Below are 24,666 nucleotides of genomic sequence, written 5' to 3'. Positions count from 1 at the left end.
TCCCAGTGGTAGAAAAGGGTGAGAATGGCCCTATCCAGTTTAGTTCAATGCATAGAGCATTGGCCTCCAGACTAAAGGGTCCCTGGTTTGATCCCAATCAAAGGCACATGCTGGGTTGAGAACTTGATCCCAAGGGGGCATGCAGGAGGCAGGCAATCAAAGATTCTCATCATTGATGTTTCAATCTCTCTCTTCCTCTCTCTGAAATCAATAAGAAAAAATATATTTTTTAATAGGTGAGAATGCCTAGCCAGAGAGGGCTTTAAGGCTTATCATTGCTGAAACTGGTTTGGCTCAGTGGTAGAGCATCGGTCTGCGGACTGAAAGGTCCCAGGTTCGATTCCAGTCAAGGGCATGTACATTGGTTGCAGGCACCTCCCCGGTAGTGGGTGTGCAAGAGGCAGCTGGTTGATGTTTCTCTCTCATCGACGTTTCTAGCTCTCTATCCCTCTCTCCTCCTCTCTGTAAAAAAAAAAAAATCAATAATATATATATTAAAAAAAAAAAAGGCTTATCATTTTTCCCTGCTCCTGCAGAATTCTGAGCACAGGGACCGTGGGAAGGGGGCAGGAAGGTTCCCGAGCACATTAGACCATCCTCTGAATGTATTCATTCTTGCTGTGCCTGGGTGTGCCCTTCTTGAGCTTAAGTTCATGTTTCTTTTTCATCCTCTGACACTTTCTCATGTGCTTATCAAGCTAAAATCTATATTCCTTTTGCATTCATCAAATACAACTCTATTTCCTTGTGAATTAGTAAATATTTTCAAAACCTAGTAAATTCCTTGGTGAAAGGGAAACAAAGAGAACAAGAAGAGATACCCATTTTATTTTACTTAGATTTTTCTGCTCCTATCCCTAGCGTTGAGAGTGGTTCTTGCCCACACAGACCTTAGTTTAGAAGGGTCCAAACCTGTGTCTACAGATGTGCCTGGGTCAGAGACGGAAGCATGCTCTGGGCCACTCATTGACAAGCGTGTGGTTATGGGAGGGTTTTGTTAAATGGGCGATTAGAAGCCCTCGGTGCTTTTCAGAAACTGTTGCCTTTATAAACATTGCCTTTATTTCCTGGTTCTACATATCATACATGGCAGGTAAAGGAGTTAAGGCATTTGTTTGTAATGGCATGGATGTTGAAAGCCGGACTAATCCTTAAGCTAACATGGCAAACCCAGAAGGAACAACGAAGTCTTTGCAAACCAAATCTGGGTCTCTGCTGAAATGTGGGTGTGTTTGAGTGTGGGGTGGCCTGGTGCCTGGGCAACCTTTCGGGGCCGGGTCGCGTAGTAGTAGCTTTTGTGTTGGAAAGGACTTTCTGAGACCAGGAGGAAGGGATCGAAGCTTCCAGAGCAGTGATTATGAAAGCTTCGTTGAAATGAGATGTCTGGGATGAGCCATTTCTTTTGGCTCAAAAGAAAAAAAAAATTTTCCCTTTGTTTTTAGGAATTCTTAGAAGCATAGACTAGTAGTGTGTGTGTGAGGCGGGGGAGGGGGGGAAGGGTTAGCGAGGGGACAAGGATGCAATTATATTATTGTATATTGTCCATTGTTCCCTCAAATTTAGTAATTTTCATTTCACATTCATAATTTTTGCCCCTTTTCTTGCCATGCATAGTAATGTTTTATCTCTTCTTTTTTAACTAACATGTTTGTTATAAAAGGAAACTAATGTCATTATTAAATGGGAAACTTGTACCACAAGCTTATAAATATAGGTGACTATATTTATATGCATACATACACATAGGGCAAACCAAACTGTGTTATTAAATTCCAGCTAAATTATGCTGAGTGTGAGAAGCTGCATCTGTGCAATTCCATTTATGGGACATTTTGGAAAAGGTAAATCTGTAGGATCAGTGATGGGCAGAGGGTGGGAGGAGGGGTTGATTTTAGAGGAGTGGCCAGAGGGAGCCTCGGGGATGAAACAGCTCTGTAACCTGACTGTAGGGGTCGTTATGTATGTGTTCAAATTCATAGAACTATGCACCAAATAAAAATATTTTACTGTATGCTATTTTAAAAATGAAATAGTTAAATTCTAGTCCTAAGTTGTGGCCTCAAGAAGTCCTGAGCTTGAAACCTTGCTCCATCTTTGTGGATAAAGAAACTACAGCCAATTCAGAGAGGTGTTCAAGAGTTATGAGCACCAACGGAGACTTTCCCTGGTTGTTCATTTGAAATATTGAATGGAATTTTAAAAAGAAGGAACTATCCCCGGGAAATTCTTTGTTATTTTCCATAAGGGAAATGGTCCTTTCAAGAATCCCTGAACGTATCCGGAACCCTCGGTTTATAAATGGGCTGAATTGGTGCCAAATATGAATCCAGGCCTGAGTGACCTCTCCCTCCCCCTTTCCCCTCCCCCCTCCAGAGTAGTCCAGCTGATGCCAGTGTAGGTTTATTTCCCTTCCCGCTGGCTGAGGGTGGCCGCCACCAAGATGGACATCCATCAGGTGATGGATGAGATGAATGAGAACTTTGTGGGACAACATCCACGCATCCATTCATTCAACAATATTGAGTGTCTTCTACACATCAGGCATGGTATTAGATGCTAGGGATAAGGAGAGCAACAGAGAATAACCCCTGCCCTTACAGATCTTCCAGTCTGGTGGAGAACAAACATTGAACAATACGTGCACAAAGTTAGTGTATAATTACAAGTTATTAGTACATAATTAAGTCCTATGGGAAAAGGGCAGGATGATACAAGATAGACCTTCAAGATGTGTGTGGGGGGGGAGAGGGGAGGATAAGATGCCCCCCACCCCCCCGTGAAAGAGGAGTTAGCCACACCAAGAATGGAGGGAAAAGTGCCAAAGTCAGTTTGGCTCAGTGGATATAGCATCAGCCTGCGGACTGAAAGGTCCCAGGTTCAATTCCAGTCAAGGGCATGTACCTTGGTTGCGGGCACATCCCTGGTGGGGGGTGTGCTGCAGGAGGCAGCTGGTTGATGTTTCTAGCTCTCTGTCCCTCTCCTTTCCTCTCTGTAAAATAATCAATAAAATATATTTTTTTAAAAGAATGGAGGGAAAAGCATTTTAGGCAGAGAGAACAACATGTGCAAAGGCCGTTACTCAGAGATGCAGCCCAATGTATTTAGGGGTTGGCAAACTATGCTGTGAAGCTCCAACGTGGCCTTTAAACTAAGAATGTTTGGTGTGTTTTTTAAACTATTTTTAAATTGTTGGCAAAAGAATAATAATTAATGACACATGAAAACTGTGCCATTCAGATGTTGGTGTCCGTAAACTGGAACACAGACACGCCCATCCAATTATGCCAGCAGTCCTTGTCAAGTGCAGGTGCGGTTGGAAAGTGTTCAGGGCTGTTGGGTTTTTAATTTCCTTTCATTGCTGTGATGAATGTTACGTTAAACATTTCAATGATGGCTTTATTGTGCTTGCTTTGAGGCTTTAAGTAAATTGTACAGTTCAAAAACTCAATACGTTTTGATTACAGCAAATTTTGACTTCCTTTAAAGCCTGCATAACTTATTTGGGGATTGAGCAAGAACGCATTCACATAGTCAGCTTATTCCAGACTTTTCTCTTCCCTTTCCCCACCCACAGTGCTTCAGTGTTTTACTCTTTTTAAAAACTGGGTTTTATGTTTGAATTATTGTAATTTGGGAAAATTCTTGTCTCCTTTTTTTTGTCTTCGCTATTCTTTTTTAAATTGTAGTAAAAGATACATAACATTATATTTATCATCTTAACCATTTGTAAGTGTGCAGTTCAGTAGTGATAAGTACTTTCACATTGTTATGCAACCAACCTCCAGACTTTTTTCATCTTGCAAAACTGAAACTCTACACCTATTAAACAACTCCCTGTCTTGTATTTCTGTGAGTCTAACAACTGAGTTATTCTAGCTAACTCATACAACTGGAGTCATACAGTTTCTGTCTTTATCTGACTGGCTTATTTCACTTAGGATAAAGTCCTTAAGGTTTAACCATGCTGTATCCTGTATCAGAATTTCATTTCTTTTTAAAAATGTAAAAATTTGCCAAAGCCAATTTGGCTCAGTGGTAGAGCGTCGGTTTGCGGACTGAAGGGTCCCAGGTTTGATTCCGGTCAAGGGCATGTACATTGGTTGCGGGCACATCCCCGGTAAGGGGTGTGCAAGAGGCAGCTGGTCGATGTTTCTCTCTCATCGACGTTTCTAGCTCTCTATCTCTCTCCCTTCCTCTCTGTAAAAAAAATCAATAAAATATTAAAAAAAATTAAAAAAATGTAAAAATTTTATTTTATTTTTTCCATCACCATTTATCTCCCCCATACCCTCTCCCACCTCTACCCACTCCCCCCACAGACACACACACAATAATTTCATGCCTTTATCAGGATGAATAATATTCTATTGTGGGGCTACACTACCTCGTGGGGCCATCTTCCTTAGGAACTGAAAACACTGAACCCAAACAACCTGGCAAAACCACTTCCAGGTCTCTTCCTTGGAGAGGTTTTTTCATGAGCACAAGGAAATGCAGCTGGGATGCACACTGGTGATTTGAATAGTGAAAAAGGGGAAACGGCCTACATCTCCATCAGCAGGAGAATCACTAAATATGCTGGTCATATGATGGAATAGTGCACAGCCATTAAGATGAGCAAACTTCTAGACTGTTGTTATTATAATAGAACTACCAACATGGAGAAATCACAAAGCCAATTTTCTGTTTTTTAAAAAAAGGCAAGTTGCAGAAAATATGTAGGATATGAAATAGCCATAGACACAACCTTTATGCATGAAGCAATAGTATTGTCACTTATTGACACATATACACATATATTATGATCTCTGAACGCATAATAATCTGACCACTCAGTGTATGTGTGTATGTATATATAGATATATAGATGTATAGATGTATAGATGTATAGATGTATAGATATATATATATATTGGAGGCCTGGTGCATGAATTCGTGCATGGATGGGGTCCATCTAGCCTGGCGGGAGGGGCGGGGGGACATGGGCGGTTGAACAGCCTGCCTGCTGGTTGAACTCCTGGTCGAGGGGACAACTTGCATATTAGCCTTTTATTTTGTAGGATATACACTGAGTGGCCAGATTATTCTGCGTTCAGAGATCATAATGATCTACCCACTCAGTGCGTGTGCCTTCACTAGTTTCCTAGGGCTGCTGTAACAAGGTACCACAGCCTGGGTGGCTAAAATAACCAAAACATATTGTCTCACAGTTCCGGAGGCTGGAAGTCCAAACGAGAGGTGTTGAGAGGGTAATGGCCCCTCTGACACCTGTAGAGGAAGGAGGATCCTTACTTGCCTCTTCCAACCTCTGGAAGCCCCGGACTCTCCTTGTCTGTGGCAGGATAACTCCAGTCTTCACACGGTGTCCTCCCAATATCTGCTAACACATGCCTCCCTCTGTGCACGTCTGTGTCCACATCTCCCTTTTCCATGAGGACATCAGTCATATTGGATTAGGCCTCACCCTCATGACCTCATTTCTAACCAGTTAACTGCCACGCGTCCAGAATAAAAACCATCCCCATTCTTCCGTATGCTCTGGAATACTTACTAATTTAAGGTACCACAATTTTCTTTACAAACACAGAGATGTTGCTAACAAGTCTGATTTTAAAACTGGGCAACCAGAGTTGATATGCGAGGATTGTGCCTCTAGATGCGTGTGGGGAGGTCTGCTGCTTGCGTCTTATAGGTGCTTAGGGCATACAATGGGTTAAGCTAAATATTTGTTTATTTCAGAGAGGAAGGGAGAGGGAGAGAGAGACAGAAACATCAATGGTGATAGAGGATCATTGATTGGCTGCCTCCTGCTCCACATTGGGGATAGAGCCCACAACCCAGGCTTGCGCCCCAACCAGGAATCCAGCTGTGACATCCCGGTTCATAGGTAATTGCTCAGCCACTGACCCACACTGGCCAGGTCTGATGACCTCATTTTAACTTTATTACCTGCGTAAAGACTCTGTTACCAAATGAGGTCATCTTCTAAGATTTCCACATATCTTTTTCCGGGGTCACAATTCAACCCCTAACAATGGTCAAAGTATAAACAGTAATGACCTGAAAGTCCCACCATGATAGCAGTAGTTTCGGGACAGAAAAGAAGGGGGAGGGGTGTAGAGAGCTCCAGTTTTACCAGGAATGTCTCATTTCCTGGGTAAAATAAACACAAACCTTGAATTAATATGAAAAAGATTAGTATTTGTTAATATCTGCTCTTTTATTCTCTATACTTGACTATAGTTTAATTTTTTTTTAAGTGATTAAGAGAAAACAGGAAGGCAGGTGAGCCAGCATTTCTCACTTGCGTATGCACCTGACCGAGCTGTAGAGTATGACATAAACTTTTATAGACGTCAAAGTCCTCTGTTTTCCAGGATATGTGGCTCTGCCTGCAATCAGCAACTTGGAAAATTCAGACTTCAAGACCAATATGGAGATTCTGACCTTTTGTAAATCATCTGCCCTCCAGCTTCTATCAAAAGCTATCTGGAGCCAAAACCGGTTTGGCTCAGTGGATAGAGCATCAGCCTGCAGACTGAAAGGTCCCAGGTTCGATTACGGTCAAGGGCATGTACATGGGTTGCAGGCACATTCCTGGTAGGGGGTGTGCAGGAGGCAACTGATCGATGTTCCTCTCTCATTGATGTTTCTGACTCTCTATCCCTCTCCCTTCCTCTCTGTAAAAAATCAATAAAAATTAAAAAATTAAAAAAAAAAAAAAGCTATCTGGAGAGCAGCCCCCAGCGCGGCTGACTCTGCGGTTCCCCACAGCATCTTTAGACCAGGTCTGTTTGCATCCATTTTGAACAAAGTGAGTAAAAAAAAAAAGGATAGAGGAGTATGTTTTTATGAAGTTAAATCTATTCAATTAAATGGCCTCCCTTCCTTTTAAGAATGGAACCTTCTCCTTTAAAAAAAAATTGTCCATAAAATGTTTTATGAACTAATAGTGACAGTGGGCTTGTAACTGTTATTGTTTTTAATGTTCTTATTTAGCAAAATAAAATGTTTCTTATGCTCAAATTTTTTTAAATAATTTGGCTAGTCTTTTAAATCAAATGGATGGTGGCTCATCGGAGCTAGTTAAGAATGTCTATAGAATCACTGGGATCATTTCGACTCTTAAATACGTATGTATTTTTGTATCATTTATAGGATTGTGGCTAGATAAGCAATGTTGACTTTATTTAGGTTTAAAGGTTTACCTTGCTATTTGTTCAACAAAGTTCACCCCCTTCGGAGGGAAAACAAAGGTACACCTGATATTAGAATGTGTGGTTTGCTTTGCCTCTTGTGTTATCTTGCATTTGGTGATCAGGTTTGTTGTTTTATAAGCCCTGGTTTCTCTTGCCTTATCTTTCGGGTAATAAATGGCTTCAATTGACCAAATTAACCTTTGCCCAGTGACAGCTGCATGGCCATAATATTCTGACCTGGGCAGGAGATAAGATTAGAGAGAAGAACCATGACCAGCATCCTTTGCTGGCCTTATAGACCTAATGCATTCTTTATATAGTGACATGTTCTTCCACTGTGCAGAAGTGCTGACAGACTTGTCCCACCACTGTAGCTGGGCTTTTAGGTTGATTCCAGTTTTGTGTTATTTTGCACAAAGCTTGGCCTGATAACCCTTAATGACTCCGAGTCCCTGAGTTTTGGGAGGTCACTTTGGCAGCTGCAGAAAAGAGCTTATGGGTGGCTCGCCAGGGCTGATGCTGGCATAAGATTGGCAGCAGAGCTCTAGATTAGGGGTGTCGAACTCAATCAGAGAAGGGGCCAAAATCTAAAATCCAGCCTAAATTGCGGGCCGAATGGTTTACTGAACAGTCATAAACTGTCATTGTGATGGAAACGCAGCGGAGTGCAGTGATGACAGCGCGGTGCGGGCCACATTGCAAGGCCTGGCGGGACGGATTTGGCCCGCGGGCCTTGTGTTTGACACTTGTGGCTCGCCAGGGCTGATGCTGGCATAAGATTGGCAGCAGAGCTCTAGATAAATAGCTTGAATGTGACCTCATCCCGGTTATAAGATGTTCAGTCAGTCCTCATTTAATGTCATCCATAGGTTTTGTGAAATGAGGTGTAACAAAACCAATTTTATGATAGGCTAATTGATATAAGCAAGAGTTAAGTTCCTACAGCATCTCATTAACGTTATAATGAAAGGACATTGAACAAAATTGTGACGATCTGCTGTAATTTCACCTTGAATATTTTTCCTGGACAAGCTGAATGACAAATGGGAGGTTATTGTGATCACCCATTCGAATCAGGAGCCTTGCAGGATCAAACAGGGAGCCCACAGCTAACAGACTTAGCAAACATTTAATTGCTGGGAGTGTGACTGAAAGCCACAGAAGCAGCGAAATGGGAAGCCCTCAGTGGAATGTCAAAGGAGGACTTAGTAGCTACGGCTACTAGAAGGTACTAGAGCAGTAAAATCCGGAGGGGGAAAGTACAGTATCCTCTCTGCTTTGTCCAGCGCACAAAGAAAAATTATTCCCTTAAAGGGCAGGATATTTGTTCCTTTAACAGTGAATAGGAAGGTGCTTAGAAGACCACGCCCACTGTATTTGACCATTTGTACATGACTATATCCTTATAGTTATTTCCTCCTTCCTCTTCTTTCCCAATCATTTTCTATGGGCTTAGCTCTTTATTTGTTTAGGAATTTGTCCCAGTGCAGGTGATAGTGGTCAGAGCACCATTTATGGTTGGACTGTGAAAAAGACGTGCGGTACATGACGCTCCTGTCTAATGACATTAGTAGAACTGAGAACTGTATCAATAAATTTAGAACTAATTTGGCTGATCACATATGTCTATCTATTTATCCATCCAACCACCTACTTTCTACTTATCTATCAGCTATCTTTGTGTGTGTGTGTGTGTGTGTGTGTGTATACTATATGAATATATATATGAATCTATATATATATAAAAGCTTAAGCAACCATTCAACCATTCATCTGGTAGCTATGTCACACATTGACCACCAGGAAGCAGATGCTTGATTCACAGACATGAAAACATGGAACAGTGTGATGAATCTCAGATGGAAGGGTGGGAAGAGATTAACCAAAGATCTTATAGAGGCCTCATGCACAGATTCATGCACCAGTGGGGTCCCTCGACCTGGCCTGCAAGGATCAGGCCAAATCCGTGCACCGGGCCTCCAACTTCCCCCAAAGGGTCCCAGGTTTCGAGAGGACGCCAGGCCAAGCTGAGGGGGCCCACTGGTGCATGAATCTGTGCAACAGATTTCTAGTAAATATATATGACTCGATTTGTCAAAGGTTCTAAACAAAAGATGATCTTGTATCAGTCAGGATAGGCTAAGCTCTGACACATCAAGAAATGAGTTCAAAATCACAACCCATTGACCACACTAATGGCCACAGCTGGGTGCACCGGGAGCTGGGAAATGTAGACTTTATTCTGGGCAGCTATGACCAACTATGAAAGAAAGAAGGGCAAATACTGGGAGTTAACCAGCAATCCCTGTAGGCAAGAAAGGAAAATACCTGACCTTTTTCTTCCTTTTTGTTTTTCAGATTTAAAAAGATACCCGAGTAGCGCAAATGCAGGAACATTTGAACATTCCACAGTAAAGGATCTGTCCCAGCATGTCTGCCTATTACAGGAATAATGGGTATGAGGAAGAGCCAGATTACCCTGATTATTCAGGGTCTCGGAATCAAATGCAGGGGTATTTGAAAACTCAGGAGTATCCAGGTTCTCTGAACAACTCAGCTTTCTCCAAAACCAGGAGGAATCCATACTCTGCAGACTCCAGAACAAGTCCAGACTATCCCAGGTCCTTAGCAGAACCAGATTATCCTGGATCTTTGAGTAATCCAGACTATCCTGGCATCAGAGACGATCCGTACTCTGCAAGCTCCAGAAGACATCCAGGCTATCCCAGGACTCTAGCAGAACCAGATTACCCCGGGTCTCAGAATAATCCAGACTACCCTGGCACCAGGAGCAATCCATATGCTGCAGGCTTCAGAAGAAGTCCAGACTACCCCACATCTCTGGCAAAGCCAGATGCATTTTGGAGCAATCCATACCATCCATACTCATCCAAAGGGCCAGACTACTCTGAATCCCAGCGAAATCCTGACTTTGCAGGTTCCGGAAGCAGTGGAAACTATGTGGGCTCCAGAACAAATCCTGATTATCCTGGATTCTTGGGAGAACCAGACTATCCTGGGGCTCAGGGAAATGCTTACCATCCTGGCCCCGGAGCCAGTTCCAACTATCTAGGCTCTGGAAGGAATGGAGGACATGCTGGTTCCAGAATCAAACCATCCATAGACACTCTGGGGGAGCCTGATTACCCGGGTGCTGAGAATCCATCTTACGCTCCACACTTTTTAGAGAAACCAGACTATCCCGGTGCTGAGGACTACCAGAACTCTCCAAATTTTGGGGGGGAGCCTGACTACCCAGATGCTGAAGATGGTCGTGATTATGGCTCTTCCAAGACTCCGGAAATGCCGAGGGAGTAAGTGCAGGCATCTCCCTCCACTGGGGTGGGGGCTGAAACTCGGTTGGCATTGTTTGGGTTAGGGACAACATATTGTGGTTTTCGTGGCCTGAAGTTATGGTGAAACTGCCATACCTTTAGACCTCACCTGGGCCATGGACTCAGCCTGAGGCTTCAAGCCATTACCTGAACGTAATCTTTCATCAGCTCTTGCTTGGATAACACCTTCCTCAGGCTCCACCTGGTATCTAATTCCTGCAAAACTCTTAGATTCCCCACTGTTTTGACCAGCTACTTTGCAGGTCAAAGACTGGATAGTTATGACCACAAACGTTTTAACCAGAAGTGTATCAACAGGAATGCACTGCAATAAAGAAAACCTTTTGGAGATCTAACTCCATGAATTCAACTTAATTCTTCAATTGGTTATCTTTATGGCTGAGACATTAAAAAAAAAAAAAAAAAACCTTTTAATCTTCCATCAATTTTTGGTCATTGACCAATTTTATTAGATGCAGCTCTAGTTTGGGTGACTTAGTTCTACCAAATCTAATTCTTCCTGAGTTAAAATTTTCAGTGTCCATGTTGCCAACAAGATGTGACTCTTTAGTAAGTTTGTGGGTTTTTTCATCGATAATAAGCTCTAGCCAGTGTGGCTCAGATAATTAGAGTGTCATCCTGTACACCAAAAGGTTGTGGTTCCACTCTGGTCAGGGCACATACTTAGGTGCAGGTTGAATCCCCAGATGGGGCAGGCAACTGATCGATCGATGCTTCTCTCTTATCTTTCTCTCTCTTCCTCTGTCTCTCTCTCCTTTCCTCCCTTTCACACACACACACAATAAACATACCCTCGCATGAGGTTTAAAAAAATTGGTAACAAATTTTACCATGTGAAATTCTAATCAATATGAGCCTCATTTTTCATTACTGTTTCTACTAATAATATCTATGAAATCAACAAAAACTAATGGCCTGTTTTTATATCAAGGAACAAGGATATGGGATTTGGGTATGTACCAGGGTCAAAATGTCTTTGTCCTAAATAGTAGGGTTAACAAGACCAGGTCAAAATGTCCTCCTTGGACTTGTCCTCCCTGCCTGATTCATCATTCCAAAATACACTTCTGACCCTGTCACTCCTTTGCTCCTCATCTTCCATGAGTGCCTATAGCCTTTGGGGGAAAGGCTGAACCTGTGAGAACATGTTAAAATGCGGATGCACTGGGCTAATTGTAATATGCCAGCCAAAGATTTGACCTCCTTTCTCCTCTCTTATCCCTTTTCTACCTTAATCTCAGATCTAAGGTCAGTGTTCTTGACCTTGGCTGATTCTTAGAAATACCTGAACACCTGGGAAACTTAAAAAATAATACAGATGCCTGGGCCAAACTTTCAGAGCTTCTGATTTAATTGTCTGTGTAGGGTCTGGGAATTGGTATATACATAAAATTGAGAACCATTGTTAGTTGATTTAAATGAGCCAGATTAATTTATTTTCATACCATTCCCTTTATATAGTCAGCACTTTTTGGTCTCATACCTTTATTTATGCTGTTCTTCATCCTTGGAATGCCTCCTCCTAACTCTTTACGTATGAGTTTATCCTTCCAATCTCAACACACCCTCAACTCAAACTCCCAGCCAGAATTCTTCTCTCCTTCCTCCAAACTATAATACTTGGGCCTGTTTTCTGATACTCAACAATCACTACTTGTATTATTATTGCTTATGGCTGCTTCTAAGAAGCTCTACCAGATTTTATTGGGAGTTCCATGAGGGTAGATACTCCAAGTCTTTATCTTTGTGTCCTCACCTCCCAGCCCATGCCTAACACATGGTTGATATTTCTTTGGCATTTGTAAAATGGATGAATGGGTGGCTGGCTGGATTAATGGGTGACTGTCCTTACCATGCTATTGAATGGATGTTGATCCGTCATTTTGGGATTGCAGGTTGCTCAGCAGAACATCTTCAGTCCATCATGGACGTGTCAGCCCCGTGAGCTTGCTCACAAGGCAGAATGAAGAATATCCTGAAAACATTGAAATGCAATCCATCGAGATGGCAAATCCCTATGGCCACTCTGATAACGGCTACGGTAAGCATTTGTTAAAATGAGCATCATATCCTTGGAAGAAAGTAAAACTCAGTGGGCTTAGGGCAACAGTGATTAAAGACTTTCCATAATTGAAGAATTGGTGTATCTCACTCCACTCAAGCACCCATATTACAAGGAATGAGAGCTCAATGTCTAGAGAAGCAGGATCATTAAGTAGCAGAGCAGGCCAGATAGGGGTTGTGTGTACGTGATGTATGTCCAGGTTCCATGCATTACGCTTATGTGGGGAAATGTGGGGTCAGTGTGGCCAGATCCTCCGCTTTTTTTAAAGAAGTGAGAAATCTTTGTTTTTATGTGAACCCACTCCACCCCCGATTTTTACATGCTCCAGAATAATAATAAAAATGTAATAAAAATAAAAAAATAAAAACCTCTGAGCTGGGCAAACAAAAATCACTGGTGAGCTAAATTCAGTCTGTGTGCTGCTGGTGGCCAGCTTTAGTTTAGCGTAGGGGTGTCGAACTCAATCAGAGAAGGGGCCAAAATCTAAAATCCAGCCTAAATCGCGGGCCGAATGGTTTACTGAACAGTCATAAACTGTCATTGTGATGGAAACGCAGAGGAGTGCAGTGATGACAGCGCGGTGCGTGCCACATTGCAAGGCCTGGCGGGACGGATTTGGCCCGCGGGCCTTGTGTTTGACACATGTGGTTTAGTGCATCCTAAAGGCGTTCAGACAGGCAGCACCTGTGTATTCGAAACCTACTGTGAGGCAAAGGGAACAAGAGGCAGCTGGGAAGGTGACCCCGGTACATGAAGACTTAAGGAAGTGAGCAAGCAGCCTATTGATATGAGAAAAATCACATCATCTTCAGAACCTGCCGTGTAAAGGTTTGGCTCTGAGAGGCAAAGTAAATGCTACCAGTTCTTGTCAGAGGAAAAGGGACTTGTTACTGGTAGAGGAAGCCAGTCTACTACATGTAAGTCAGTGTTACAGGAATTTAGAACCCACGGGACAAGAAAAGATAGGGCTGTTCAGCCAAGAACAGAATGAGGGACCCAAGTGCTGGTTGGAGCAGATGGAGGGTTGGTCGGGGGGAAGAGACAGGGGGGAAGAGTTGGAGGCAGGCAGAGAGGAGGGGGTGGAGGTGCCTTGCCGTGTACTAATGAAAAGCACCCATGGTTACACATTTGCATAGAAAACATTCATTTAGTCTATTCCACCATTATGTCATGCGTTATCAATGGGGCAAAATCAATCCCAAGATATGAAAATTTATTTTAAAAGGCCATAAAAAAACCTTCCTCAATTTATATATAAAGCAGAGATACACATACTGCACATGAATACCCAGTCTAATGTATAGTCTATCTGTGATATTAACATTTCATGGGTAAGGGCAATGAGGAAGGAATGTCTAAAAAGACACTAATGAAAAAAAAAAAAAACTGTGTCTGACTTAGAGGATAAGATACGAAGCTCAGAGAGGTTAAGTAACATGCCCAAAGGCGTGGCACACAGCGAGTAAGTAGCAACCCTGGGAACTGATTGTTGGTGAGAAATGCCAGAGCTTCCTGCCGTGTAATGGTGTGCCTGTCACCATGAGAACATGCTCCATTTCCTCTTTGAGGTGCTGAGCCTTTACTGTTTACCATGGGCTGAATCAAAATACAGTGAAATGGGACACTGCCGTGTAGACGCTCAGACTGGACTCTCCCCCTGAGAAAATGGTGTCATATTTTAAATTCATGTATGCACCATCATAAAATGCTAGGAAAGAACCTCTATAATCATCTAGATAATTTTTTTTTTTGCTTCAACTTTCTAAAAAGTAAGACTATTTTTTAGGTTCACAGTAAAATTGAGGGGAAGGTAACAGAAATGTCTCATATATATATATCCCTCACCCCCACATAAATAGCTTCTGTTATGATCAAGTTCCCTCCAGCGTGGTACATTGGTTACAAATCAATGGACCTACAGTGACACATCATTCTTATCCAAAGCCCAGAGTTTACATCCGTGCTCACCCTCAGTGTGATACACTCTATGGATTTGGACATGTGTATAATGGACATGTATCCATCAGTATGGCATCATGCAGAATAGTCTCACTACCCTAAAGCCTCTTGGTGCTCCACCTAGCATCCCTCCCTCCTAGACAAGTGTTTTTCCATCAACTAAAAGTTGTGAAATTAATTTTTTTAATGAAAAATAATGGGAAAGACTAAGCAGATATCGGAATGCTGTTTATGTAGTCAAGCAAAGTGGTGTTTTGTGAAGCTTGTTTTTTAGTTATACATGTGAAGGTATGTCCTGGATCTCAGTGTAACCATTATTTTAAACTATGGCTTATAGTCAAATGAAAACCATCCATCAAGGCTGTTTGCATTGAATAGCATTGGTTTTGTGTTTGTGTCCTATTTTTCACCCAAGTTCTAATCATTAGTCTGTTAGAACCTGGAGGTCGGGGTCTCAGTCTTAACTGACGATTGTTTGCTCTGTACTATCTAGTGCGGTGATATTAATGGTGATGTCTCCTGCCTCTTCATTCCAGTGAACCCTGCTTATGTGGATGAAAGTATCCCTGGCCCAACTTATGGAAACTCACCGTCTGGAGGCGACTGGTTTAAGTCACCCCAAGGTAAGACGGTGACCAAAAATTCAACCCTAGAGACATTGCCATGCAAGCAATGCAGACGTTGCCGTTTCTTCTTAGGCTCTGGTGTGGTGCTAAGCAGTACAGTACTTCCTAAATGTATCATAACGGGGCTTTCTTTTAGATATGAAGAATTTTTTCTCTTCTATATATCAACGTGGCTTCATTAGGACTCTTCCAGTTGCAAGTGACAGAAACCCCAGTCACACTAGCCCAAAGTGAATCTATTGCCTTGTGCATGGGGAAGGACATGGGGGAACAAACAATTGAAGGTAGAATCCCTTTCCAGCACCTGGACAGTGCCTGACACATTACTGGTGCTCAGAAATATTTGTTGAATGAGTTACAGCAACCAGGATCTCTGCAAGTGAAGCCAGGGGTTTATTGCCACCTGGACTCTCTTTTCCTCCATCTATTTTTAAATACATATATTTTATTAATTTTTTACAGAAAGGAAGGGAGAGGGATAGAAATTTCGAAACATTGATGAGAGAGAAACATTGATCAGCTGCCTCCTAGTGGGGATGTGCCCGCAACCAAGGTACATGCCCTCGACCGGAATCAAACCTGGGAGCCTTCAGTCCGAAGGCCGATGCTCTATCCACTGAGCCAAACCGGTTAGGGCTACTCCATCAATTTCTCACCTTGCTGGCCTTCTCCACAGGCCGGGGAGCTTGACCAATAGCAGGGCTAGACACACACCCTCTGCTCAACAACCTCATTAGAAAGTCTTTCTTTCTCTCTGGCTCTGTTAAGTGAATGCTGAGAAATTACTCTGTCCAGCACTATTGGGGGCCATATGTCCACACGTGGACTAATCATTTTTACCATGGGGAAGTTCTTCCTGTGGCTAATAGATCTGTTGGTAAGGTGGCAGCGCATTGACCAACTTTTTTCTGAACCATCATTCATTATTAATGATGGTGGAGTGTAGAAGCAGTTGGACTGGCGAAAGACAGAAGGCTTTGAAATCAGTCAGGAAGCTCTGTAATGACTGCTGTGTGTCACAATAAAGGTCTGAGCAGAGGCAGAAACTAAGAAAGAAAAAGGATACCCAACCGGTGTTGCTCAGTGGTTATGTGTCAACCTATGAACCAAAAGGTCACGATTTGATTCATAGTCGGGACACACGCCTGGGTTATGGAATCAATACCCAATAGGGGTATGTGCAGGAGGCAGCCGGTCAATGATTCTCTGTCATCATTAATGTTTCTATCTCCCTCTCCCTTCCTCTCTGAAATCAATAATAAATAAATAAATAAATAAATAAATAAATAAATAAATAAATAAATAAAAAGGAAGAAACAGAGGAGAGAGGCCATGGAGTGCTAGAACCTAGAGGCAAATCTGTGAACAATAAACAAACCCATGGCATCCTCTATCTAACAACAAAAATTGAGGAGTTCCCTGACTTAAAACTATAGTATTTCTTGCCTTCAAGCCCCCAATCTTATCTGATAACTAGAGGCCCAATGCATGAAATTCGTGCAAGGCAGTCTCAGTGGCTGCCTCAGCCCTTGAAGCCCTGGCTTCCTCTGAAAGGTCGTCTGAAAGGTCATCCTGATGGTCATTCCACTGTCCCACTGCTCCGCTGTCTGCTCTAATTAGCATATTACACTTTTATTGTTGTGGAAATTTAGCCTCATTCTTAAGAGCCTTCTCAAGGAGGTGTGTATCTTCCATAAGGGTTAACTATTGCTACTGAGGAGAGAAAACCATGGGGACATAAACAACCTCCATTTGGTTCCCCCTGGAGCAGAGAATGACTTCAACTTTTGGGGAAAAGAAAAGTCTTTAAGCTTCATCAGACTGCTCTAGCTAGCTAGCATGGGGTTTGGGGCTTCTGGTCAAAGAGGAGCCCCCAGGAAGCAGAGAGAAGTAAAGAAACGAAGGACCCAAAAACGATGACCTTGGCTCTCTCCACTGTTTTTGCTTTGACTTGGTTGATTCTCAAACCACGTACCGTTCGTTGGTGGACAGCCTCCTGGTCAAGGGTCTCTTTGATGGATCGTGCTATACACCTAAGGGAGCACCTGGCACAGGGAGGGTGCACATAAATATTCATTCTTTTATGAATGAAGGTGTGATACATTAATATCTTGTAGCACGAAGGGGCCAGGATGAAGTGATTAAGAGGCCCTGCTTCGGGCCAGACAGAGCTGGGTTTGGTCTACTACTTTCTGCTTTAGTGACCCCTGTTTTCATGCTATCAGATAGGAGTTATTAGGATAGCTACTTCATAGTGTAATGATGAAAATTAAATAATATGCTCTATTTAAGGTACTGGTCTTATCATAATGGCAGGTATTACTGCTCATTATCATTGGTGGGGAGGAGAAGAGTTCTAGTGCAATCCTGCCATTTAGTGAGTGTGACAGGAGGAGGGTCAGTTCATTTCTCTGCAGCTCAGTTTCTCCAATGATTAAATACACAGCTTGGCAGAGGGGATTTCCCAATCGGGTCATTGGGATCGGAACTGTGTTTAGGCACCTGGCACTGAAATTGGCCTAGCAACAAAGGGGTTTATTTTTCTCATGTAACAGGAAATGTGGAGGGAGGGAGTCCACGTTCACACGGCAGCTCTGCCCGTGTGTCCTCGAGGACTGAGGCTCCTTCCATAGTGTTTCCTCCACCAACCTCAGCAGGTGAATGTTTGCCCTCCTGTTTTCCAAAGGGTAGTCCCTGGTCAGGAAGAAAACAGGCCAATTGTCGCCTTTTAAAGGGCATTCTGGCCTAGAAGAGAATTCGGAATCTCAGAGGGAAGGCAGGGGAGGGTGAGCGGGTGAGAAGTGATCAACCAAAGAACTTGTATGCATACATGAATAACCCATGGGCACAGACATAGGATGGTGAAGGCCTGGGTGTTGGGGAAAGGATAAAAAGGGCTCATGGGGAAAAAAGAGGACTTATGTAACACTTTCAACAATAAAGATTTAATAATAAAAAATAAAGGGCATCCTGCCCAAGCTGGTTTGGCTCAGTGGCTAGAGTAGCGGTGTCGAACTCGATCAGAGAAGGGGCCAAAATCTAAAATCCAGCCTAAATCGCGGGCCGAATGGTTTACTGAACAGTCATAAACTGTCATTGTGATGGAAACGCAGCGGAGTGCAGTGATGACAGCGTGGTGCGGGCCACATTGCAAAGCCTGGCGGGACGGATTTGACCGGCGGGCCTTGTGTTTGACACATGTGGGCTAGAGCATCGGCCTGCAGACTGAAGGGTCCTGGGTTTGATTCCAGTCAAGGGTGCGTACCTTGGTTGCAGGTCTCCCGGGCCCTGGTCTGGGTTAGTGCAGGAGGCAGACAATTAATGTGTCTCTCTCACATCGATATTTCTCTCTGTCTTTCCCTCTCCCTTCCACTCTCTCCAATAGAAAAATATCCTCGGGTGAGGATTAACAAAAAGATAAAATAAAATAAAATAAAATGAAATGAAATGAAATGAAATGAAATGAAATGAAATAAAATAAAAATAAAAGGCATTCTGAAAGCTACATGTCCCATTGGCCACAATGGGGTCTTGGGTCCACCCTTAGCCACAAAGGAAGCTGGGAGGATTTTAACTGAGCACAGTCTTGCACAGGAAAGGAGGCAGCTGCTGGTGGGAGGAAAGTGGAGAATGGATATTGGGAGGCAGACAAGTATCAGCATTGGCCCCGAAAGGTGATCAGGAGACAATAACTGTTTCACGATAAACCCACCTAGATTAATGTAGGCATACAAAATTACCGAATATAAAATATAACTTTTAGGCCAAAGGCAACAAACGGAAAGGAAAACCTGGCCCTTTGATCATGAGGCATTTAGAAGACCCTCTGGCTTCGGGTTCCAGAACCCCGTTGTCTGTAATGCAGGGTTCTGTCTCCAGTTTCTTTCCTAGCTACCGAGACAGAACTCTTCAGGAAGCACTCCTCCTCCCGGGAGACGCCTCTAGTGTACATGCGGGGAGTTGGGCTGGGATTTCTGTGAGGCTGGCTTTGGCAATCTCATCCTGGCATTTTTAGAACATGTGGACGGAGCAGCCGTCTGTGACGTTGGCCCGTTTTTGGTGGTTCTCACCAATGCTGTGGGACCACTGCGTGAGGTCTGTGGAGGCCACCCCAGTGCAGAATTAGGCTTGGAGGAGGTGAGCGATGCTGTCTGATGACCAAGTGAATGAAACCGTCATTAATGTGGAGACTGTTCCATCTGGGGTCCAAAACCATCTATCCTCAAACATGAACGTGCCGGCAAAGTTGGCGGTGAACTCGCGCTTTGGCACGGTCTCATCCATATCGGACATCGAGGTAACAGACCCTCAGGTTTTCAGCCACCAGAATGACAGAAGGGCCAAGCAGTCTGTACGGTTTTCATCTTTGAATGAAATGTTTTCTCGGAGCCATCATAGCTCAGACAGTGGGGACATGGACACGCCTTGTACTTCACGTGGAAGCATTCAAGGTAGTAAGTCGCTGGGGGCAATGAGCAAAGACAGCTTGCCAGTGATCCCCAGGGATTTTTAGTGATAAGACAACAAGAGGTTGAAGATTTGGTAGCTGACCCAAGGATGCTAGGGACTGAAGAAGGGGTCACTTTGAGAGCATCGAACACCTAAAAAGGAGTTGGCTTTGATCAAGCTGATTTCGTGTGCCTCGCTCTCTGCTGAGCACTTCCTTTTTTTGTTATCCATCAAACGTATTTGTATTTTCTCCCCATGCTCCACACCTCTAAGGCAGGCATGCTTGTCATTTCCATCTGCTTGATTTGGAAACTGAGGCTCAGGGAAATTGACTGATCTGGCAGATCTGGGACCCAAATGCTTGTCTGTCTGATTCCCTAACCTGACACCTTAACCGCCATCCTGTTCTGCTTTGGTCCAATTCCCTCCCAAATCGCTCACCTGCAAGGGGACAGGACCTTCAGGATGGGCTTGGACTCATCGGGACTTGTACCCAGTGCCTGGAGATGGGTCCCACCCTGCAGAAGCTCAGGGCCGTGAGAGGGAGCAGGCATATTTCTAAACAAAATTAGTATTCTATTAAAAAAAGAAGAGATGACTTTGGAGGAGGCCCCAACAGTATCTGCCACACTGACCCAAAATGTGATTACAGGTTATTGGGAGAAGAGGTGGGGAAGTCATTCCAGGTGGAAGAGCATCTGACAACAGTCAGGCACTGCAAGAAGACGGAGTGCAGGGGGCCTGGAGTTTAGGGGGCAAGAGAAGTGATGTGGACTATTAAAGTGAGGGACATTAATGTGCAAGATGATGTTATCACAGAAAAGGAAAGCATTGAATTGAAATTGCGTGCACACTGTCATTTTCTTTGGCTTTGAGGTTTAACACAGATGCATGCTGTCAGCTTATTTTTAACCTGTGCCATTTGGGATCATTGAGTCCATACGTTCTTCATTCCATGTGCTCTTATAAAAACACTAGAGAGGCCTGTTGCACAAAATTCTTGCACTGGTGGGGTGGAGTGTCCCTCAGCCTGCCCTGTGCCCTCTTACAGTCCATGAGCCCTCAGGGAATGTCCAACTGACAGCTTAGGCAGTCAGACATCTTTAGTACTGCCCCGGAGGTGAGAGAGGCTCCCGCAGCAGCACTCCCCTGTGGGAGTGCACTGACCACCAGGGGCAGCTCCTGCATTAAGTGTCTGCCCCCTGGTGGTCAGTGGGTGTAATAGTGGCCAGTCATTTCAACTTTCAGTCGATTTGCATATTAGCTTCTTATTATATAATATAAGATGCTCTAACCTCAGCACATATTTTAAAATGTCATTACTCTGTTAAAGGAAAAAAAATAATTCTATTTTCTTCCACAGGACAAAAGTTAATCGCATCTCTGATACCCATGACATCCAGAGATAGAATTAAAGCCATCCGGAATCAGCCGAGGACCATGGAAGAGAAAAGGAAGCTTCGGTATGGAGTAAACGCTTTTCTTCTTTCCCAGATTTTTATGCCAATCTCGAGCTTCTACTTTTGTCTCATCTCAGAAAGATAAGAAATAAACAAATGCAACAGAAGAGACCATCTTCCTACAGAAAATTCCACATAACCTCCTGTTTCCTGGAGTGTAGGCTGCTTGTGCTAGTGGCCAGCGTCCAAAGAGCAGTGTGTGGAAACAGGGATAGTAACTTTCTAGAGATGACGTCCATCTGACACTACCTCGGCCAGGTGATCAAGGTTGATATCTTCAGAGATGAGTCATGTGATCAGAAGGACATATCCCTCTGTAGCACTGTCTCTTAAACCTTGTACCCCTAATCTAATCAGAGAGAAAAAGTCAGGAAGACCACAATGTGGGGGACAGTCTACAAAATACCCAACCAGTACTACTAAAAATTATAAGGTCATCATAAATGAGGAAAGTCAGAAACTATTAACAGACTCAAGGACTCTAAGGCGGCATGACAACTAACTGCCATGTGGATGGGGTTCCTTGAATAGAAAAGTCCAGCCACCTCAGTCTCCTTGGGATTTGAGTGACCCTAGGCACGGGACAGTCCTTTACCCATATGATGAACCCCTTCCCTCTTACAAGACTTTATTCAAAAGTCACACTATTTCAAATTGTAACACACTCCCCACCATAGCATTACCCATCTCCTTACCCTGCTGTTTCCCTTTTTCTTCCCCATACAAATCACCTTGTAACATGCCATACAGTTTGCCCACTTTATCATTATATTTATCACTTATTCCTTTCTCTTCCAACTAGGATGTCAGCCCCATGAGGCAAGGAAATATCTCTCTCTCTTTCTTTCTCTCTCTCTCTCTCTCTCTCTCTCTCTCTCTCTCTCTCTCTCTTTCTCTCTTACTTGTTTTGGGGTTTAATGTCATAGTAATAGATTTTATTTTTTTCATTGGTCTCTTTATCTCCACCTGGGACTGTGCCTGACTTGTAATAGGTGCTCGGTAAATATTTGGGGAATGAATGTATTACAGGGCTTGTATCTCTCACTTGTTTCTGCTGCTCCCTCAGGAGAATGGTTGACAAAGAGAAAAGTAAGCAGTCCCGTCGCATCTTTGAGCTCAACTGCTGCAGCCAGTGTTTGAATTCCATCTCCCTGGTAAGTCCGTCTGGAATGCAGTCAGAGAAATGAGCACGAGAGGGTGAAAACGGGAGGTAGGAGAGTGAGGATAAAAGGGGAACTACGGAGAAGAAGAACCAATTTCAGGGCTGTTTCACTGAAGGCCATAAAAGTTGGGTCAGTTAGGCGTGGGAAAACCAGGTGAGTGTGCGAAGGTCTGGGTTATTTGGGCAATGTAGCCACTGCGAGTGTCACCTTCAACAGCAAATCTGTGGATTGAGTGAGATGACATTTGCAAATGCCTAGTGAGGTGCCTGGCACAATGCTCTAAAAACGGTGGCCATTTCTGCTATTGTGGGACCTACTCCATAGATATTTGCAGAGGGAATGTCAAGCCTCCTCTTAACCCCAGGCCTACCGGAGATCCAAGAACATCCTGTCGGAGCTGCTCAGTTCCGTCAGCCTGTGGCAGAAGACGCTCAAGATCATCGGAGGCAAGTTTGGAACCAGCGTCCTGTCCTACTTCAACTTTCTGAGGTGGCTTCTGAAGTTCAACGTCATCTCATTCATCGTGACCTTCAGCTTCGTCACGATCCCTCAGTTCACCGTGGGCGGAAACAACACCTTCCCGTTCACAGGACTGGAATTTTTCACGGGAGCGGTAAGTCCTCCCTTTCCCCTCTGAGGGTTCACCCCTCGGGAAACCCGGGCGCACCTGCTGGTCACTGTGCCAGACCTTCACTTTTTCCCGGAGTCACTGATGGGGAGAGCAGGTGTTTAAATAATGTGTTTGTCTCCCCCCTTCCCCTCCCCCCCCCAAAAAAAACATGTACAACATAGGAGACTTTCTGTCTCCAGAAGCAGCAACTTACGTTACTTACATATGCCTCCTTTTCTCTTTTTTTCACAAAAGGTGAATTAGTCATATGTACTGCTTATGATCTGCTTTCTACAATATGTAGTGGGTTTCTCGTGTTGGTGTTTCTTTCTTTCTTTCTTTCTATTCTTTCTTTCTTTCTTTCTTTCTTTCTTTCTTTCTTTCTTTCTTTCTTTCTTTCTTTCTATAAACTGTAATGCTCCTTTTGGAAAATTCCTACTACAGATGAGAACAGACTAAGAGAAGTCCATTTTACCCTTCTTCCCTTGTTTAACTCCCCAGTTCAGAGGGGATCGTTGACCACTGTTCTTCTCACTACACCAACATAGAGATATACATGCATAGGTAGGTAGGTAGCTAGATATTCTTTTTAAAAATGAAAATAGGATAGGATGCCACAAGTCTTGTTTTGCAACATGTTTTGCTTTATTAGGTATCTTGGGTATCTATATAGACCCATGTTACTAGTATTCTATGTAATAGCAACCACGATTCATTTACCCAGCTCTTTATCAAGGCACATAGCCCCTCCCTTGTGAGCTCACCTCCCAGGAGAGATTTCTGCCATGGAGATTCTATAGACCAGGGATGGACAAACTATAGCCTGAGAGCCAAGTCTGGCCAGCCATCTGTGTTTGTACAGCCTGCAAACTGAGATTGGCTTCTCCATTTTTAAATGCTTGAACAAAAATCGAAAGAAGAATATAGTTTTTGAGAAGCATGAAACCCATATTTCCGTGTCCGTAAGTAAAGTTCTTTCAGAACATGGCTACCCTCCTTTGTTGACGCGTCTGTGCTGTTTTCCGCTGTGGGCAGAATTGAGATATTGCTGTGCTGTCGTAGGGGGTCTGACATTTACTGTCTAGCTCTTTACAGAAGAAGTTTGCTGACTCTTGCCATGGAATGTTCAAAGTAAGGTCCTCCCATTTGTCTTTTTATTTTAAAGGCAAATTTAATTTAAAAGAATTTTTCTCAACCAACTTTCAGACACATTATTGGATTTTCTGTGAAGTTGAATAAACATGAAAGCTACTATAAAAAATAAATAGATAGATAGATAAAATAATTTTTCTCGGGATAGATGCATTTAAATGGAATTATTGTGTACTTTTTTCTCATTACTATGTGTATTTTGTGTTCTTGTATATATGAAACCTTTTCTTATGAAAAATTTCAAACATACAAGAAATAAAGAGTAGACTAATAAGCATCCACCTACACACTACTTCGATTTAAATTTGTTAACGTTTTGCCATATTTGTCTGATTATTTTAAGTAGGTTACAGACATCTGGACATTTCACTCTGAACTTCAAGGTGCATCCTGCCTTTAGTCATGCTCCGCTTGGTCTCTGGGTCCTGGTGGGAATGGCTGGGTCCCTGTATTGTAAAGCTAGGCCGGTTGGGGAGTCCTTTCCAACTAAAAGCTTAGTGATAAAATGTCTAGGTTCTCAGCGGCCATGGCTGTTCCTTTTCCTTGCAAACAAAACATCTAAATGGACTGGTCCACACTTCTGGAAGACAAAAGAGATCAATAATCACTCATCATTTTCTCAAGAGA

At 43.3% G+C, this 24,666-nt stretch overlaps 1 protein-coding gene across 1 annotated transcript in view; it reads left to right on the top strand.

The window, feature by feature from the left end:
• The window catches only part of TMC5 (transmembrane channel like 5), a 54,945-nt gene that overhangs the window by 7,086 nt on the left and 23,193 nt on the right, over positions 1 to 24,666 (top strand). The window contains exons 2-7 of the mRNA XM_036409433.2: positions 9,558 to 10,513; positions 12,451 to 12,596; positions 15,116 to 15,202; positions 21,018 to 21,117; positions 22,181 to 22,268; positions 22,642 to 22,890. Of these exons, the coding sequence (XP_036265326.1) occupies positions 9,630 to 10,513; positions 12,451 to 12,596; positions 15,116 to 15,202; positions 21,018 to 21,117; positions 22,181 to 22,268; positions 22,642 to 22,890 (1,554 nt within the window). The 5' untranslated portion in view covers positions 9,558 to 9,629. The remainder of the gene's footprint in view (positions 1 to 9,557; positions 10,514 to 12,450; positions 12,597 to 15,115; positions 15,203 to 21,017; positions 21,118 to 22,180; positions 22,269 to 22,641; positions 22,891 to 24,666) is intronic.

This window comes from Pipistrellus kuhlii, unplaced genomic scaffold (genome assembly GCF_014108245.1).
Source record: "Pipistrellus kuhlii isolate mPipKuh1 unplaced genomic scaffold, mPipKuh1.p scaffold_m20_p_4, whole genome shotgun sequence".
Taxonomy (NCBI): Eukaryota; Metazoa; Chordata; class Mammalia; order Chiroptera; family Vespertilionidae; genus Pipistrellus; species Pipistrellus kuhlii.
This window is presented reverse-complemented; position numbering and strand designations above follow the sequence as displayed.